The 19,050-nt window shown below is 58.9% G+C and overlaps 2 protein-coding genes across 6 annotated transcripts; one reads left to right on the top strand and one right to left on the bottom strand.

Moving 5' to 3' along the window:
• DAZAP2 (DAZ associated protein 2) lies at positions 1-7,076 on the top strand. Its single transcript, XM_039715563.1, has 6 exons — positions 1-31; positions 2,161-2,273; positions 2,460-2,573; positions 3,527-3,754; positions 5,496-5,608; positions 6,785-7,076. The coding sequence occupies exons 1-6, from the start codon at positions 1-3 to the stop codon at positions 6,801-6,803; spliced, it is 618 nt and encodes a 205-aa protein (XP_039571497.1). The 3' UTR covers positions 6,804-7,076.
• An 881-nt stretch (positions 7,077-7,957) lies between these two features.
• On the bottom strand, positions 7,958-17,852 carry BIN2 (bridging integrator 2). Of its 5 annotated transcripts, none has more exons than XR_005628197.1 (12): positions 17,722-17,852; positions 16,225-16,305; positions 16,058-16,112; positions 14,928-15,022; positions 14,740-14,835; positions 14,556-14,663; positions 14,384-14,469; positions 13,715-13,790; positions 13,355-13,437; positions 12,459-13,155; positions 8,116-8,188; positions 7,958-8,032 (listed from the first exon to the last, which is right to left on the bottom strand). XR_005628197.1 is itself a non-coding variant. In XM_039715567.1 (12 exons), exons 1-11 carry the CDS (start codon positions 17,797-17,799, stop codon positions 12,063-12,065), a joined length of 1,551 nt encoding a protein of 516 aa, XP_039571501.1. In that variant the 5' UTR covers positions 17,800-17,852; the 3' UTR covers positions 9,263-11,949; positions 12,022-12,062. The 5 variants fall into 5 exon arrangements, 4 of the variants coding, with proteins under 4 accessions (XP_039571503.1, XP_039571502.1, XP_039571501.1 ...); XM_039715567.1 differs by lacking the exons at positions 7,958-8,032; positions 8,116-8,188 and adding exons at positions 9,263-11,949; positions 12,022-12,158; XM_039715569.1 differs by lacking the exon at positions 7,958-8,032 and having other exon boundaries at positions 8,176-8,311.
• Between the last annotated feature and the right edge of the window lie 1,198 nt (positions 17,853-19,050).

Below are 19,050 nucleotides of genomic sequence, written 5' to 3'. Positions count from 1 at the left end.
ATGCCAGGACCCCCCAAATCCCAGATCCTGAGTACCGGGACCCCCCAAACCCCGAATCCCCAATCCAGGGGACCCCCCAAACCCTGAATCCCCAATCCTGGACCCCCCAACCCCGGCCCCCCCAAGCCCCAGGACCCCCCCAGACGAGAGGGGACAAAGAGGACAAGGGATGGGGGAAGGGGGGCACAGGACCGCATATTAATGACCCCGCCGCCAGCCCGACCCCTGCTCATTAATATCATTAATATTCATTAATATTCTAATTAGCCCAGGTGCACCTGTTATTGGCGGCCGCGGCCCGGTTCTGCCGGCTTCATTTGCATACGCGCTGCCGTGATTATGAATATTTAATAGGAATCGTTAAATACCTCCAGCTAGTTAAATCCCGGGCTCATTTGCATGCATTTGCATAGAGCGAATCGTTTGCATACGGGGAAAGGAAAACAGCTCGCGTGGGGGGGCGGACTTTAATTAACAAAGGCTCAGCTGGGGGGCGCGGGGGGCGCGGGGGATGGACGGAGGGGCGTCCCGAAATGGGTCTGGGGTCCCTAAATGGGTCTGGGGTCCCTAAATGGGTCTGGGGGTTTCTAAATGGATCTGTGAGTTCCTAGGCTGGGTCTGGGGGTCCCTAATCAGGATCTGGGGTCCCTAAGTGGGGTCTGGGGTCCCCAAGTGGGGGCTGGGGTCCTTAAGCTGGGTCTAAGGGATCCCTAATCAAGGTTTGGGGTCCCTAGGCCGGGTCTGGAGTCCCTAGGCGGGGTTTGGGGTCCCAAGGCTGGGTCTGGGGTCCCTAGGCCGGGTTTGGGGTCCCTAGGCCGGGTCTAAGGGATCCCTAATCAGGGTTTGGGGTCCCTAGGCTGGGTCTGGAGTCCCTAGGCCGGGTTTGGGGTCCCTAGGCCGGGTCTAAGGCAGCTCCGCGCCCCCCGGCTCGGTAAATCCGGTTTTTTCCCCATTTCTGGCGGTCTGGAGGTGAGGAACATCCCCCCTCATGAATTATTCATGAGCACATCCCGCTGGCAGCAGCCTCATTTGCATATTCATGCCGCAGCCACTGCATTATTCATGAGCGGGATGGAGATGGGCAGGAAAGGGAGAAAATGGAGCCCTGAAAGTGGGACCGAGATGAGGGCAGAGGGAGCGGGAAAACACCCCGAAAATGGAATTTTGGACCTTAAAAATGGGAATTTTGGGCTTTAAAAACGGGAATTTTGGGCTTTAAAAATGGGAATTTTGGACCTTAAAAATGGGAATTTTGGGCATTAAAACCGGGAATTTTGGACTTTAAAAAATGGGAATTTTGGACTTTAAAAATGGGAATTTTGGACTTTCAAAAACGAGAATTTTGGACTTTAAAAATGGGAATTTTGGGCTTTAAAACCGGGAATTTTGGACTTTAAAAAATGGGAATTTTGGTCTTTCAAAAACGGGAATTTTGGACTTTAAAAATGGGAATTTTGGACTTTAAAACCGGGAATTTTGGACATTAAAAAATGGGAATTTTGGACTTTCAAAAACGGGAATTTTACAACCTCAGTGGAATCTTTAATGATACAGAGATACAGGGATTATCTCTGTAATTTATATTATTTATAATATAAATGGTATAATATAATTTTTAGTAAATAGAAATGTAAATATATAAAAATATAACATAAATAATAAATAAATAAATAAAATATACATTTGTAATATATAAAATGTATAAATTTCAAATATAATTACTTTAAATGTATAATTTAAAATACATAAAAATATATATTTATATATATGTATTTTAAATATACACATAAATATTAATATATCTATACGCAAAAATATATTTTATATATAATTATTTATAAAATATTAATATATAAAATTAATATAAATAAAATGCATATATAAATATATAAATAATATAATGCAATTTATAATTTATATTATAAATTTTATTTTTATTTTTATTTGAACTCCATTTTATATTAAATTCTTATATTCTTTATAACACCGAGGCCGGGCTGATGCCGTGGGGGCCCTGGGGGAGCTGCCGGGGGGGCAGGGAGGCATGGGCAGTGCTGGCTGATGCCCGGGGTGGGGGGCACAGGGCAGGGGGCGATGCCTTTTCCCGGCAGCCCCAAACCCAGCCCTGTCGCGGCTCTCCTGACCCGTTCCTGTCCCCAGGGCCGTTCCCAGGCCAGCCCTTGCTCCCGGGCCCGGCCCCCCCCGGGTACCCCCAGGCTCTGCCCCTGCCGCAGCCGCCGCCCTACCTGGACCCTGCAGCGGCGTACCCCGAGGTAGGTGGGACAGCTGGGACACGCCTGACCCCGGCACCCTCACCCTGACACACTCACCCTGGCACCTCACCCTGGCACCCTCACCCTGGCACCTCACCCTGGCACCCTCCCCCTGGCACCTTCACCCTGGCACCCTCACCCTGACACCTTCACCCTGGCACCCTCACCCTGGCACCCTCACCCTGGCACCTTCTCCCTGGCCAGCCCTTGCTCCCGGGCCCGGCCCCCCCCGGGTACCCCCAGGCTCTGCCCCTGCCGCAGCCGCCGCCCTACCTGGACCCTGCAGCGGCGTACCCCGAGGTAGGTGGGACAGCTGGGACACGCCTGACCCCGGCACCCTCACCCTGACACACTCACCCTGGCACCTCACCCTGGCACCCTCACCCTGGCACCTCACCCTGGCACCCTCACCCTGGCACCTTCACCCTGGCACCCTCACCCTGACACCTTCACCCTGGCACCTTGACCCTGGCACCTTCACCCTGGCACCCTCACCCTGACACCTTCACCCTGGCACCCTCACCCTGGCACCCTCACCCTGGCACCCTCACCCTGGCACCTTCTCCCTGGCACCTTCACCCTTCACCCTGGCCCCCTCCCCCTGACCCCTTCGCCCTGGCACCTTGACCCTGGCACCTCCACCCTGGCACCCTCACCCTGGCACCCTCACCCTGGCACCCTCACCCTGGCACCCTCACCCTGGCACCCTCACCCTGGCACCCCTCCTGCCCACAGCCCAGGGGACCCCCAGAGCTCCCCATGGCAGGGACCCTCCTTCCCTGGCCCAGGTGACCCCAGTAAAGCCTGGGGGTGAGCCCAGGTGACCCCCAGCTCCCTGAGGCAGGTGACAGTGCCTGAGTGCTGGGTGGGGGTGGCACTGGCTCACCTGTCTGACCTGACTGACCTGGCTCACCTGGCTCACCTGTCTCTCCTGTCTCACCTGGCTCACCTGTCTCACCCGGCTGACCTGTCTCACCTGGCTCACCTGGCTCACCTGGCTCACCTGGCTCACCTGGCTCCCCTGGCTCACCTGGCTGACCCGGCTGACATATCTCACCTGTCTCACCTGTCTCACCTGTCTCACCTGGCTGACCCGGCTGACCTGGCTCACCTGTCTCACCTGTCTCACCTGGCTCACCTGACTGACCTGTCTCACCTGTCTCACCTGTCTGACCTGGCTCACCTGACTGACCTGTCTGACCTGTCTCACCTGGCTCACCTGGCTGACCTGTCTCACCTGGCTGTGTTTGCAGCTCTACCGCCTGAGCGTGGTGCCGCTGGGCGCTGCTGGCGTCCCCGCCGTGTCCCCGCCGTACCCGGGGCCGTCCCTGTACGTGCCCCTGGCGCCGCCGCTGCCCCCGGCGGCTCTGGGCTCCCCCGTGGCCTATCTGCCCCTGGGCCAGGTGCTCCCCCCTGGATCCACCCTGCTGCTCGAGGGGGGCTTCGACAGGCTGGGCACGGGGGGCACTGCCAGCGTCCCGGTGAGTGCAGGGGGTCTGTGGGATGGGGCAGGGGGAGGGCTTGGGACAGGGGGGAGGGTTTGGGACAGGGGGCACTGGCATCCTCCTTGTGATATCAGGTGGATCTGTGGGATCTGGGTGGGAAGGTTTGGGACATGGGGCACTGCCAACATCCCGGGGACTGCAGGGGTTTGGGACAGGTGAGAAGGTTTGGGACGGGTGGGAGGGTTTGTCACAGGTGACACTGGCATCATCCTGGTGATACCAGGTGGATCTGTGTGGTTTGGGGATTTGGGTGGGAGGGTTTGGGACATGGGGCACTGCCAACATTCTGGGGACTGCAGGGGTTTGGGACAGGTGGCACTGGCATCATCCCGGTGGGTGCAGGTGGATCTGTAGGGTTTGGGACAGGTGAGAAGGTTTGGGACAGGTGGGAGGGTTTGGGACAGGGGGCACTGGCAACATCCCGGGGACTGCAGGGGTTTGGGACAGGTGGGAGGGTTTGGGACAGGTGGCACTGGCACCATCCAGGTGATACCAGGTGGATCTGTGGGGTTTGGGACAGGTGAGGGGACAGGGGGCACTGGCAACATCCCGGGGACTGCAGGGGTTTGGGACAGGTGAGAAGGTTTGGGACGGGTGGGAGGGTTTGTCACAGGTGACACTGGCAGCATCCCAGTGATACCAGGTGGATCTGTGGGGTTTGGGACAGGTGGGAGGGTTTGGGACAGGTGGCACTGGCAGCATGCCAGGGAGTGCAGGTGGATGCCCAGGCCTGGGGGATTTGGGTGGGGAGGGACCAGAAGATCACCTGGCCCTGGCCCCGGTGAGTCCCAGCCCCATCCCACCTGGTTTGGGCACTTCCAGCTGGGATTTGGGATCACAGGTGGCCCTGGGTCACAGCCGGGCTGGGCGTGGCCTGGGGGAGCAGGGCAAGGGGGGCCTTGGCCCCCTGACCTCACCTGTGCCCACACCTGGGCCTGGCACTGGGAGCTGGGGGAGGCTCCTGCTCACCTGGGCCCCTGGGCTCCCCTCTCCTGGAGCCTGAGAGGTTCCTGCTCCCCTGGAGTTCCCTCCTGTAGCTTGGGGACAGGTGACAATGTGCCCCCAGGTGGCAGCACAGGTGACACAGCTGTCCCCACCCCGGCCCAGGTGCCTCAGAGGTGGCTCAGGGCTGAGGACATTGCTGTGTCCCACCCTGGCCGCCATCCCTCAGCAGGGCTTGGGGACATTGCTGTGTCCCCACAGCCCACCCTGGGCATGACACCAGCCTCGGCTGTCCCCTGTTGTGACAGTGACCTGGAACGGGTGGCACTGTGACAATGACCTGCCCCATGTTGTGACAGTGACCTGTCCCCTGTTGTGGCAGTGTCCCATCCCCTGTGTGACAGTGCTGTCCCCTCTGGTGACAGTGTCCTGTCCCCTGTGTGACAGTTCCTGTCCCCTGTGTGGCAGTGTCCCCTCCCCTGTGTGACAGTGCTGTCCCCCCTGTGTCACAGTGCTGTCCCCTGTGTGACAGTGCTGTCCCCTCTGGTGACAGTGTCCCACAGTTCCTGTCCCCTGTGTGGCAGTGTCCCCTCCCCTGTGTGACAGTGCTGTCCCTGTTGTGGCAGTGCTGTCCCCTGTGACAGTTCCTGTCCCCTGTGTGGCAGTGTCCCCTCCCCTGTGTGACAGTGCTGTCCCCTGTGTGGCAGTGTCCCCTCCCCTGTGTGGCAGTGTCCCCTCCCCTGTGTGACAGCGCTGTCCCTGTTTTGCCTTGCAGCCGCCGCCCCCCGGGTGCCCCCCGGCTGCCCCCCCGGTGCCCGTCCCGCCCGGAGCCGCCGTCCTGCTGCCCCCACGCAAGGGGGGCTTCCTGGGGGGGGCCTTCAGCCTCTGGTGAGGGGGGCCGGGTCTGGGGGTCCCCCACCCCTCAGCGCCCCCCCCAGGGACCCGCCCGGGGAGGGACCCCCACCCACGGGTGACACGGGTGGGTGACGGGAGGGGTGTGGGCAGCTGGGGGGTCCCGGGGGGCTCATTCACAAATAGGGCTGAGCTCAGCCCCGCCCCGTCCTCATTTACACGCAGCTCTAATTAATTAATGGCCTAATTACGCCCTGGGGAGGGGTTTCCCCTCCCATCACCCTCATCCCTCTGCTGGAGCCATCCGGGTTTCTCTTCTTTTTGGGAAAGGTGGATTTTGGGTAGGAAACGGACAAAATCTCCTCTCTAGAGGCAAAATCTCTTCAGAGGCAACATTTCCTCCCCAGAAGCAAAAATCTCCTTCCCAGAAGCAAAAATGTCCTCTCCAGAGGCAAAATCTCCTCCTCAGAGACATTTCCTTCCCAGAAGCAAAAATATCCTCCCCAGAGGCAAAATTCCCTCTCCAGAAGCAAAAATCTCCTCCCCAGAGGCAAAAATCTCCTCCTCAGAGGCAAAATCTTCTTGTCAGAGGCAAAAAATCCTCCTCTCCAGAAGCAAAAATCTCCTCCCCAGAGGCAAAAATCTCCTGTCCAGCAGTGGCAGGGACACCTGAGCCCTTCGTGGCCTCACTCGAGGGGCCCCCTCGCCCTCTCCCACCTTTCTCCTCCAGGCACCTCTGGCCTGGGATGTTTTTAGCCCACTCCCAGTAATTTTGGGTGGTTTGCACTTCAGCTCTACTCAAAGCCATGAGCGGTGCCAGGGCCGTGCTGCAGCTCCCGGGGGATCCTCCCATTCCAGCTAGAGCCAGGTTTAATTGATGCTTAATTAGCAAACGCTTGGTTTTAACTCGAACCTGGTGTTTTCGCACCCAAATTCCTTAAATCCGAGAGGCTGTTTCCGTCTGTCCCGGGGGTGGGGATTGTCAGGGAGCGCCCAAATCCCTTGGGTTTCCTCTTTGGGATGGGGATTATCGGTGGGTTGATCAATGAGGTGTTGATTGGTGGGTTTGTGGAGGAGTTTTATCAATGGGATGTTTGTCCGTGGGGTTTTATCAATGGGATGTTTGTCCGTGGGGTTTTATCAATGGGATGTTTGTAGGCGGGTATTTATGAATGGGAAGTTCCTGAGTGGGTTTATCGATGTGTTTATCAGTGACTCACGCCTGCATTGATAACCAAACCTCCACAAGATTGGGAGGAGCACTTCAGGGATCCTCAGTCGGGTGGTTTTCTCCCTTTTGGTTGTTACTTGATGAAGAAAGAGCTCAGATTCGACTCTTATTTTATCTTAATATTTCATTTTAATCTGAATCTGTGTTCTGTGTGTGTGTGGCCATCCCTGACTGCTCCCGAGCTCAGCTCTCGGACTCTCTGTGCTGCACTGAACTTGTGGAGTTTTTATACTAAAAACCAAAAATAAAGATTATTTTGAAAATTTAAATGAAGTAACAAATTTCTGTTGGGCCTCTGAGAACCCCTTTGGCTGCTGCCAGCTGGGGTTTCCTCACTTCTTTCCTTTTTCCTGCTGCATTGAGAACTTCCTCTTACTATTTTTTGGGGGGTATTTGGGGTTTTTCCTACCCTCGGGCACCCACATAAACCTTCCATGGTTGGCTTCATAAATTAAGGAAAAAAAATCAAAATAAACCAAACAAAACCAGCCTGTAGATCCTCGGCTTTAGGCAGAACCCCAGCTCCAGGGAATTTAGGGAGATCAGAAGCTCCAGGGGATTCAGGCAGATCCCAGCGCCAGGAGATTTAGGCAGAACCTCGACCCCAGGGAATTTAGGCAGGTTTCCAATTGAGGTGGATCCCCGAATCCAAGGAATTTAGGCAGAACCCCAAAGCCAGGAAGTGCAGGCAGAGCCCCAGCTCCAGGGCGTTTAGGCACATTCCCACTCAGGAAGATCCCCCACCTCCAAGAAATTCCAGCAGATCCTCAGCTCGGGGATATTTCAGCGCATCCCCAGCTCCAGGAAATTTCAGATCCCCGACACCAGGGAATTCAGGTAGCATCCTAACTCCTGAAAATTCACGTCGACCCCCCCAGCTCCAGGTAATTCCGGGACCTGCGCGGATGCCGGGCGCGTCCTTAGATAAAATATTCCTCCTTGTCCTTGGCCGAAGGCTCCTCCCGCGGGGCCGCGTCCGGCTCCGGCTGCTCGTAGGTGCGGTAGGAGCCCTGGTTCCGGTACAGGTAAATCCCGATGACCAGCAGCACGGTCAGCAGCGTCAGGAACACCAGGGTGATCACCACTGCGGGCAAGCACAGGCTGAGCCCGAGCGCCCGCAGCGGCCCGGGGCCGGCCGGGGGCCGCGGCCTCACCTGCGATCACCGCCGTGTCGGCGTCCTCACGGCCGGGCGGCGTGGGAGCCTTCCTCAGGAACGGCGTGGTCAGGTCTTCCTCGGGACAGGGAGACAGGGGGTGAGGGAGGGCCTGGGGAAGGCGGGGAGAGGCCAGAGAAGCGGCTCCCGGTGCTCACCTGAGCTCAGGTGGGGCTGCTCTCCCTCCATCGCATCGGCTCCTGCCGGGGGAAGGGTTGGGGTCCTTCAGAGCTGCCAAAAACAGCGATAAAAGCGGTGAATTCCCACTCAGTGCCCCGTCAGCTGTGCTCAGGTGGGGGTGAAACCCCTCCTTGCAGTGGCTCCTTCCAGGTGAGGCTCCGTGTTCCTTCGGAGCTGCCGAAAATAGCGATAAAAGCGGTGAATTCCCACTCAGTGCCCCGTCAGCTGTGCTCAGGTGGGGGTGAAACCCCTCCTTGCAGTGGCTCCTTCCAGGTGAGGCTCCGGGTTCCTTCGGAGCTGCCGAAAATAGGGATCAAAGTGGCGATTTCCCCCAAACCGCCCCGAAAGCCCCGCGCCAGGGGGGTGGTGCAGCACCAGTAACGCGCTGGTGTTACTGGGGCGGGGGTCGGAGCCGGGGCAGGGAAGAACCAGCCCCTGACTGGAATCGCTCCCAGATTTTGAGAGCTTCAAAGTGCCCGAAAGTCCTTGAAAATGCCCCAAACGCGGGGCCGGAGCTCGGCGTCGCAGCCGGGACGTGCAATTGTCCGACCCACCTCGGCTGTGCCCGATGGGGACCCCCGGGCCCCCCAGAGTGTCCCGGCGGTGGCTCCGGGCGCGGGGGTTCCGTGACTCAGCGCGCTCGGAGCGAATCGAATCCCATTTGTTTGGGGTTTTTTAAAAAAAAAAGAGGAAATCGAGCGGCGGGAGCGGGGCAGGAGCGGGGCGGGGCCACGGCCGGGCCGCGAGCGGGAATTGGGGCTGGGGGCGCCGGGAATTGGGGCAGAGGGAACCGGGAAATGGGGCTGGGGGAGCCCCGGGAATTGGGGCTGGGAGAGGTGGGAATTAGGGCTGGGGGAGGTGGGAATTAGAGCTGAGGGGAGCCCTGGGAATTGGGGCTGGGGGAGGTGGGAATTGGGGCTGGGGGCGTCGAGAATTGGCGCTGGGGGAGGTGGGAATTTGGGAGCTGGGGGGGCGCCGGGAATTGGGGCTGGGGGAGGTGGGAATTGGTGCTGGGGGGGCGCCGGGAATTGGGGCTGGGGGAGGTGGGAATTGGGGCTGGGGGCTCCGGGAGTTGGGGCAGTGACAGGAGGAGCAGGGACCCCGAGCAGGCAGTGCCCGGCTCGGGCTGGCAGCAGCCACCCGCTCGTTAAACTCAGTTTTACTTAAGATCAGCTCTGCTTTGAACCCGGTTGTACTTCAAACCTGGTTGTGCTGTAAGACCAGTTCTGCTTTAAAACTAGTCCTGCGTGAAACCTTGTTTTGTTTCAAGCTTGTTTTACTTTAAACTTTGTTTTGTTTTAAACCCAGCTTTGCTTGAAACCAAGCTCTGCTTTAATCCCAACTTTGTTTAAACCCGATTTTGCCTTAAACCCAGCTTTGCTTTAAACCCGATTTTATTGCCAGCACAATTTTGCTTTAAGCCTAATTTTACTTTTGTTCAGTTCTAGGTTGAACCCAGTTTTTCTTTAAACTTAGTTTTGCTTTAAGCTCATTTTGCTTTAAACCCAACTTCACTCTAAGTCCAGCTTTTCATTAAACCCAGCTTTGAATTAAACCTGATTTTGCCTTAAAACCACCTTTCCTTTAAACCGAGTTTGCTTCAGACACGACTTTGCTTTAAACACAGATTTGCATTACATCCAGAGTTGCTTTAATCCCAGCTTTGTTTTAAACTCGGTTTTGCTTTAAACCCAGCTTTGAATTAAACCAAGCTTTGCTTTCAACAGTTTTGTTTTCAGTCCAGTTTTGCCTTAAATCCGGTTTTGCTTTCGCCCAGCCCTTCATTAAACCCGGCTTTGCTGTGACCTCCCCTGGCAGCGCCCTCTGGGCCTTTCCCAAAGCCAACCACGGCCTTCCCACGGAGCAGCTGCTGCTCCCGGGTGGCTTCTGAGCCAAAACTGGGATTAAATTCCCCAAAAGTACCCGGGGTTTAGGGGAAGAAGAGGAAAAGGCGCCGCTGGGTGGAATGGGCTGGTCCGAGCCTTGGGAAGGGTTCCTTGGGAAGAGTCTGGCACTGCCAGTGAGGAGCTCAAACCAAACTCCCAAAAATGCAATCCTGGGACCCACAGCGCCCGAGAATTGCAATGCCGGGGCTCCCCAAAGCTCTAACCCGAGTTTATCTGAGGGAAGGGTTTGGTTTCCATCAAACCACGCCTGGCGGGGGGAGTGCAGCTCCCCCTGCTCTCTCCGGGGCAGGGATGCTCCCCTGCATCCCCTCGCTGCTCCCGCCTTGGCATCGTGGGAAGGAATCACCCGAGCCCTGCGGGAAGGCTCCGGTGCCTCCCGCCGCGGAAACCCCCGGGGTTTGTGGCGGTGCCAGGCCGGGATCCAGCGGAAGAGGGGGCTGGCAGCGGCACCCGGTGAATCATTCCCAGCCCGCTGCATCCCCATGCATCTCCACGTGTTTTCAAAGCAGGGCGGGGGAAAACCCTCATCTTCCTCATTCCTGCGCTCCGGCCGAGCGGCTCCAGAGCCGCTCCCGAGGGAAGCCCTGCCCCGCTCGGCTGCTCTGATCCCAAAACCCCCTTCCAGGAGCACCGCGGATGCAGCCCCCCCTCCCCATCCCCAATCCCCATTCCCGTTCCCGGAGGACGGGAGGAGAAAGGAACCCCACAGCGATTTTTAGGGGTGCTTGGCGGTGCCTTTACAGCCCCTCCATTCCTTTTCCCGGTGAATGGAGGATGGGATCATCAAACCATCCCCCCAGGCTTCTTTTGGGGGTGCTCAGCAGCCCCTTTACAGCCCCCCACCCCCATTCCCGTGCCCATTCCCGGTGCCCGGAGGACGGGAGGAGCAAACCGTCCCTACAGATGTTTTAGGGGTGCTTGGCAGCACCTTCACAGCCCCTCCCTTCCCATTCCCGGTGAATGGAGGATGGGATCACCAAACCATCCCCCCAGGCTTCTTTTGGGGGTGCTCGGCAGCCCCTTTACAGCCCCCACTTCCCTCCCCAGCGGCTGGAGGGCGGCATTTGCTGCTCGCCCTCGTTTCTTCTCCGTCACCTTGGGATGATCCCCTTGGAGCAGCACTTTGCTCCCCCTGTTTCCCCCTCAGCTTTCCTGCCGGATTTCCTGATTTCAGCCTCTCCCTGTGGCAGGATCCGGCCTTTCCCTCCGCTCCCACCCCAAATCCAGCTGGAAAATGCCCCGACATTCCGGCTGCACCCCAGACCGGCTGCACCCCCCGTCCCTCACTGCAGGGCTGCGGAGCCGCCGTGTCCAGACCCCTGGGCCTGGGATTTTGCGCAGCCACCCCTAAAGCCCCCCAGGGACCGGGAATTTCGGGGGGAGGGGGCACCCCGGGATGCAGGCCCCTCTCTGCAGCTCTTACCTGCCGGCACCATGTGCGGCTCCAGGTGAAGGCGTTGCCCAGGTGAAGGCGTTGCCTTTTTCCTACCTCACCTTTCCAGTTCGGCCGGAATGAGGATCAACCCCCCCGGATCCCTCCCCCGTTAACCCCTCGCTGGCTGCGGGCCAAACCCATCATCCCGGAGATTGGGAATGGGGCTTCGTGCGGGAATGGGGGAATTCTGGATCACGGGAGGGGAAAATTGGGGCGTTTGGGTTTTTTTTGGCATGACAGCGCATTTTCCGGAGCTGGTGGAACAGGCTCGACGCCTTTTTCCCGAATCACGGGTGTTGGAGCTGGGGAGAGAATGACAACCCCCAACCTATCCTTCTTACACTCCTCAGCCACCCCAAATCCGCCGGTGGGGTCCCCCCGGACCCTCCGCAATCCCAGATGGAGATTTGGGATTTTTCTACCTTTTCCATCTTTATTTCGGACGGGATGGGGGCTGGGAAATACTTTCTACCCCAGATGGAGATTTGGGATTTTTCTACCTTTTCCATCTTTATTTCCGACGGGGTTGGGAAATACTTTCAGGGGAATGAATTTGGGGAAGACGCCACATTTCCCTGTGGGATCACAGGGTGGTGAGGGACTCGGGGGGATCCTGGGGGGGGTCTGCAGCACCTGAGGGGTCCTGGCTCGTGTCCTGCTCTGGTGTCTCGGAACAGCCCTGGGAGAGACGCGGGGGTGACACTGGCACCTCGTGATTCCGTGGAATCCCACCCAAAAGGGACCGAGCCCCCCGCCCGTTGTACCCGCCAGGGTTGGGGGTCCAGGGGGGCACCGGCCGCTCCCGGGGCCCGGCGCCGCGGGGAGGGGCAGGTCCGGTGTGCCACGGGCTGGCTTTGTCCCCCGGGCCGGCCCCGTGTCCCCACACCCCCCCGGGTGTCCCCAGCAGGGGATCCCCCTGTGCGCGTTCCTCGCTCCCACCCCCGCGCCCCCCAGAACTTTCCCCCGGAGTTTTGCGCACCTGTGGCTCGACATCCGCCGCCTCCGCGCTGTCCCCGCTGTCCCCGCGCTGTCCCCGCTCACCGCCGAGCTGGCACGGCTCCCGGGGACACGCCGGTGCCGCCGCGGGACCGAGGACACGGCAGGGGACAGCCGCGGGGGGGGACGGCGGCGGCCGAGCCTCGGCGCTGGTGGCCGCGCTGTCCCCCGCCGCGTCCGCGGCTCGCCCCGCCGCTGGTGACAAGGTGCCAGCGGCCTGGGCAATGGCCTCGGATAAAATCAGTGACGCCAGGGAGGTGGCGATGCCCTCGGCCCCTCCCCGCGCCCCGCTGTCACCCCCCGGCTCCGCGGCTGTCGCCGACGGCTCCGAACCAGGGGACAGAGAGTCGGGCTTGGAGATGGGCTCGGGGGTCCCCTCGCTGGACACCGACCCTGTCACCGATGTCGCCCCCTCGGGGGGCTCGCTGTCGCGGCCGGGCTCCCCGTTCTCCTCGCTGGACAGCGACGCCGTGTCCAGGGAGCCCCCGCTGGCGGGCGAGGCCGGGGGGGGCCCGGGGGAAACAGCCCCCAGCTCCGCGCTGGTGGCGGCGTCGGTGGCAGCGCTGTCGCCGCCGGGGGACCCCGGTGTCACCTCCGCGTCCACCGCGGGCGCCTTGTCCGGGCAGGGGAACATGGCCGGGGGGCTCACGGGCGCGGAGATGACCAGAGAGCGGCGGTTGCTGGGGGGGACAGAGGGGTTCAGCTTGGGGTGTCCCCAAGCATCCTTGGGGTGTCCTGTCCCAGCTTCCCCATCCAGCAGGACCCCGATAATTCCCCAGGGCCACCCAGAGGCACCTTCAGCCCATCTGTGGCAGATGCCCACCCGCCTGCCTCAGGAGGGCTGGGGGCGAATTGTCCCCTCATGTCCCCGGCTGTTACCTGGGGACACCTTTGATGATGAACACCTTGCTCGAGTGCTGCTTCTCCAGTTTGCTCATCACCTCGTACAGGTCCCGGTTGAGCTGGGGAGGAGGGACACAGAAACCCTTCAGGGAGCCCCCCAGGTGTCCCCCCTCACCCGGGGGCTCAGCAGGGCCCCAAAACCTGGGGACACCCCGCACACCCTCGGGCTGCTCTGAATGAATGAACGAAATGAAGAGCAAGGACTCTGGAGGGGCGGGGAGCAGCACCGGTGTAGCCACCTGAGGACACCTGGGGACACCCGGGGACACCTGGGGACACCTGGGGACGCCTGGTGCTACCGGGGGCGGGGGAAACGTTTTGGGGTGCCTTCCCCACCTTGCTCATCTCCTTGTAGAAGACGTCGCGGAGGTTGGAGATGTTCTGGAAAACGGTGACGTAACAGGCGATGCGGCTGCGGGGACAGGGAGGGGTCTGGGCGTGCCCCACGATGTCCCACCCAGGGGACACCGGAGGGGTCTGGGGGTGCCCCGCGATGTCCCACCCAGGGGACACCGGAGGGGTCTGGGTGTGCTCAGCCACCTCCCACCCGTCCCTCCCGCTGAGTCCCCAACTCCGTGGGCCCCGCACGGAACGGGAATGTCCCCTCAGGGCCACCCCCTGGATGCCGTGGAGCTGCCACCTCCCACTGTCACAGGCCCCCGTGGTTGATGGCCCCAGGACCCCCGATGTGTCCCCAGGGTGGACTTTGAGGAGAGACCCACGCGAGTTCTCCCCTGAATGGGGGGACCTCACCCACCCGATGGCACCAATGCCCAGCCCGTGTCCCCGAGCCCCACGATGTCCCTAGCCCCAAAATGTCCCCCACCCCCTGGTCTGTGATGTCCCCAGGCCCTTGTGGTGTCCCCCAGCCCCATGACACCCCCAGCCTGACAACCCCCACGGTGCCCTCCAGCCCCGTGAAGTCCCCAAATCCCTGCAGGGTCCCCATCCCCCCGCGTGTCCCCGAGCCCCCGCGATGTCCCCAGCCCTGTGACAAGGCCATACCTGCCGTACAGGACGGGCAGCTCCTCCCGCAGGTCCCTGTTCAGGTCCTCAAACACCGCCTGGGCTTTGTTGAACTCCTCCTCGGCCTGCGGGGAGGGACGGGGGGGTCGTGGCTTTGTCCCCACGGCCGGGGGACTGTCCCCACGCGGGGGCCTTGCCGGGGAGCCCCAACCTTGGCGATTTTGGCCTCGTCCTTTTTCTTGGCGCTCTGCAGAGCCTCCAGGTGGTGCCGGGCACTGTCGTAGTCCACGAGCTTTCGGCCCCGCTTGGCGATGCGCTCCTGGGGGGGACAGGTGAGCCAGGACCCCCCCGTGCTCCCCCTGTCCCCAGCCCCGCCCGACAGCGCAGGGGGGCACCTTGAAGTCCCCGAACTGAACCAGGTAATTCTCCATGAGCCGCAGGGCTTGGTCGACCAGCTTGGCCTCGTAGTCATCCCACAGGAGGTCATTGCTCTGGGGGAACAGGGACGGCGACAGCAGTGACCCTCGGGACCCCCCAACCCCCCCAGGCTTCGAGGGGACCCTTGGGGACATCCGGGGCTCACCTCGGCGATGGCCCGGAGCTCCTCGTGCCCGTCCCACTCGGGGCTGTAAATCTCCTGCAGCGTCTCGGCCACTCTGCGGGAGCTCTCGTGCATCACTGGGGGCACAGACACCCCATCATTATCATTATCAATCATTAACATTATCATTACCACCATCATTATCAACTTCATTATCATTATCAACATCATTATCATTATCACCATCATTATCATCATCGTTATCATCATTATCATCATTATCATTATCATTATCATTATCAACATCATTATCACCATCATCATCATTATCATTATCATTATTATTCATTATCACTGTCATTATCATCATTGTCATCGATTAACATTATCATTATCATTATCATTATCAACATCATTATCACCATCATCATCATTATCATTATCATTATTATTCATTATCACTGTCATTATCATAATTATCATCATTATCATTTATTCCTGATCGTTATTTATTTATTCACTGCTGTCCATTGTTGTTTATTAGCCCAGGTGTGTTATTTTAAATTATTTATTGTCTCTGTTATCCCATATATAACATATATATCCGATAGATAACATATGTATTATCTGGTTTTCTATTTAATATCTTATATATAATATATCTCCCATATATATTTATTATCTATTATCCCACATACAGTATTTATATTATTATTTTATCTCTAATATATTTTAATATCTATTATTTTTATATCTTCATTATGTCTCTATTATTTTTATCTCTCTATCATTTTGATCTCTTTATTATCCCATATGCATTTAATAAATAATGAGATATAAAAATATGTATTGCATATGTCATATATGTAAGATATATAATATATATCTCATCTATAATATATTATCTATATAATATATTATCTATATAATATATTATGCATAGTATTTTTATTAGCTATTTTCTCTTTATTATCCATTCGTAGTTACGATCTATTTATCCTCAATATTGTTTTTATTTATTCTTTCTTTTAATTTAACACTGATTTTAATTAATAATCTATTTATTGCAGCCCGATTTCTTTCCTCCGCTATTCCTTATTTATTATCCCGGCCCCACCCCGAGTCCCTGCCCGCTCCGGCTTTCCCTGGGACGTTCGGGCTCGGCTCCGCACCTCTCACGGCTCCCACGAACCCCTTGAGCTCCTTGTAGAGTTTGTGACCCTCGTTCTGCAAAACAGAGGCGGGGGTCAGGGCTGTCCGCGGGGCTGGGGGGACAGGGACCCCCGGGGTGGGTCGGGGTGTCCCCGGTGTCCCCCGTGTCCCCGGTGTCCCCTGTCACCTGCTGCAGCTGGAAGTTGTAGGCGCTCTGCTCGAACTGCTCGTCTTTGGTTTCCACGGTTTTGCCCAATTTTTGCAAAACCTGTGATGGAGAGAGAGGGCAAGAGACCCCCGCCACACCCCGAGGTCACCGGGCTGTGCCCCCCAAAACCCCTCTGAGGGGCTGCCGAGGATCAGGAGGGGCAGGATTTATGTGGAAATGCAAAATTTCACTGCGTCCCTCAGTGCTTTTATTTCTTTCAGGAAAAACAGTGAATTTTTGGGTGCCAATCTACCTCCCACCCTAATCTACCTCCCACCCTAATCTACCTCCCACCCTAAACCCCTTTGGGGTGCTGTGCACCCCAAAACACCCCGAGCCCCTGGCTGTGGGGCACAGGGGATGCCGTGAGGAGGATGAGGAGGGTCTGAGGCTGAAGGAGAATTGAGAGGCTGAGCTGGGTGGGGAGATTTGGGCTGTCCAGGAAGAGATTGAGCTCCCCTGGGGAAAGGCTGGGGCCGGGCATGAAGGAGTTTTGGGATGCCCAGGAAGAGGGTGACCCTCTGGAAAATCAGATGAGGGGAAATTCGAGGTGCCCAGGAAGAGGTGGGACCCCCCAGGAAGAGCCTGGGCCAGGCAGGAGGGACTTTTAGGGTGTCCACAAACAGCTTGACCCCCACAGGAAGGGGCCAGGGCTGGGAGCGGGGAGCTCTGGGGTCCAGGAAGAGGCTGGGGCTGGGTCAGAGGGAGATTTGGGATGTCCAGGAAGAGGCTGGGGCTGGGTCAGAGGGAGATTTGGGATGTCCAGGAAGAGGCTGGGGCTGGGTCAGAGGGAGATTTGGGATGTCCAGGAAGAGGCTGGGCCCCCTGGGAAGAGGCCAGGACCGGCTGGGAGGGAGATTTGCAGCGTGCAGGAAGCAGCCAGAGCCTGGCCCGGGATGATTGAGCCGTGGGAAAGCCAAATTTAGCATGGAGCCCCAGCCAGGAAACCCAGGAGGGCGAGGGTTTGAAAGGGGTCTTTGTGTCACCCCCAAAAGGGGAGTCACAGCTACTTTTAGGGGCTGAGGAAAGGAAAGAGGCCCCCCCAAAGTCCCCAAAGCAGCTGAGAATTGCCCCGCTCGTGCCGCTTCCGCAGCCCTTCCCCCTCGCTTCCTGTGCTCCCGTCTCACCAGCACTCCTGGGACCACCAGCCACGCTGGGCCCTGCTGGGCCCCCTCGGTGCCAGCCAGCCCAGGGACCCTGTGCCACCACCCAAAGCCCCCCATACCCCCTGCAAGGCGCTTTGGGTGGAGAACCCCCCACCAATTAGAGAAGCCAAAGTATCTTGGGGATCTCTGGGAGGTGCCATCCTCCAAAGCCTTGGAGCAACGATGGCAGCGACCCAAAACCCCAAACTCCCACCCTCGGAGCACCCAAAGGTGCTGAGCGGTGCCTTCGGGCCACCCCGGGAGCACCGCGGTGGGAAAGGAGGACACATCCAGTCAAAGCTGGGATGGGGGGCGGGTGGCACCTCCGTACCTTCTCCTGGGCACGGCTGAAGTGCTTCTGGACCTGCCTGGCGAAGAGCCCGGCGCCGCCGCTCCTGCCCTCGGCCATGGCCCTGGCACGGCCCCGCCCGCGGCCCCGCTGCTGCCGTTGGAGGGTTTTGATGGAGGAAGTTGGAGGCGAGGCCAGGCAGCATCCGCTGCGCGCCCCGGAACCCCCAAAACCCCCAAAAGCTCTCCAGGAACCCGGCCAGGCCACAGGGCTGGGGGGCCGTGAGGATCCAGCGCGGGCAGGGACCCACCGGGGTCATCGAGGCAGCTCCTGGCCCGTGCAGGACCACCCCAAACGGCCACTGCGACAAACCCCAGTGTTCAAGACTGTTGTCAAAAGGATCCCTGACCCAGGACAACCCCAAACGGCCACTGCTGACAAAACCCCAATGTTCAAGGCTGTTGTGAACAATGTCCCTGACCTCTCGGATCGTGGATTAACCAGAGCTGGAAGGGACCTGCAAGGATGATATAGTCACCTGTTGGTTCTGCAAAGGACAACCCCAAAGATCCCCAAAATCCAGGAGTGTTGTCCAAGTGCTCCCTGATGTCCAGACTCGTGGAATCATGGAAGTCCTGAGCTGGAAGAGACGCACTGGGAACGAAGAACTGCGGAACATCTGGAGTTGGATAGGACACAATGTGTGTGTGCAATGCTTGTCCCTGCACAGGGCCGCGCCGGGCCGGGCCGGGCCGGGCCGGGCTCGGCCCCGGCGCTCTCGGGCCAGCGCTGCGCCGGCCCCGGCCCCGCGCGGCTCAGCCCGGCCCTTTCTCCCTTCCAGGTCATCGCCCAGAACTGAGCCCGGCGGGACCAGCGCTCGCTGCCCCTCGCCCATGGCCGTCCCCTGACTCCCCCCGGCCGCGCTCCGGGCTCCTCGCCCCCGAGCCGGCCTCAATAAAATCTCTCCTCCCGTCTCTGTGCCTCCGTGCTGCCTCGTCCCGCGCCCGCCCAGCCTTCCTCCTCCGGCCCGCCATCCTCCTCCAGCGCCCAGCGCCCGCACCCGCCCTTCCCCGCCTCCTCCTCTTCCTCACTCCTCAGGGAAGTGCCCTGGCGAGCAGCTGCTGCCTCCGAGCTCTCGGGGCGGCCCCAGCCTCTGTGGGATGCTGGAAAAGCAGGAAAAGCTGCAAATCCCCCTCCTGGCCTCCAAGGCAATCGCCCCCTGGCAATGCGGGGGCACCCAGAGCATTCGGGGCCATCCCATCGCCATGTCCCCTGGCACTGCTCCATTGCTCTTCCCCAAATTCCCTCCTTGGCCAGGAGAGGTGTTGGATTCGGGGACTGCCACCTCCTCGTCCCTCAGCTGCATCCTGG

This window comes from Passer montanus, unplaced genomic scaffold, assembly GCF_014805655.1.
Source record: "Passer montanus isolate IOZ18808 unplaced genomic scaffold, ASM1480565v1 scaffold339, whole genome shotgun sequence".
Lineage (NCBI taxonomy): Eukaryota > Metazoa > Chordata > Aves > Passeriformes > Passeridae > Passer > Passer montanus.
This window is presented reverse-complemented; position numbering and strand designations above follow the sequence as displayed.

Excerpts from the sequence above, each read along its gene's own strand:
- DAZAP2 (XM_039715563.1), top strand. The coding sequence starts at position 1 with ATGCCAGGACCCCCCAAATCCCAGATCCTGA. Across the intron at positions 2,274-2,459 it reads CTGCAGCGGCGTACCCCGAG|CACCTTCTCCCTGGCCAGCC; the intron begins GTAGGTGGGACA and ends CCCTCACCCTGG. Across the intron at positions 3,755-5,495 it reads GGGGCACTGCCAGCGTCCCG|CCGCCGCCCCCCGGGTGCCC; the intron begins GTGAGTGCAGGG and ends TTTGCCTTGCAG.
- BIN2 (XM_039715567.1), bottom strand. The coding sequence starts at position 17,799 with ATGGCCGAGGGCAGGAGCGGCGGCGCCGGGCTCTTCGCCAGGCAGGTC. Across the intron at positions 13,791-14,383 it reads CTGCCCGTCCTGTACGGCAG|CCGCATCGCCTGTTACGTCA; the intron begins GTATGGCCTTGT and ends CTGTCCCCGCAG. Across the intron at positions 13,156-13,354 it reads ATCATCAAAGGTGTCCCCAG|CAACCGCCGCTCTCTGGTCA; the intron begins GTAACAGCCGGG and ends TGTCCCCCCCAG.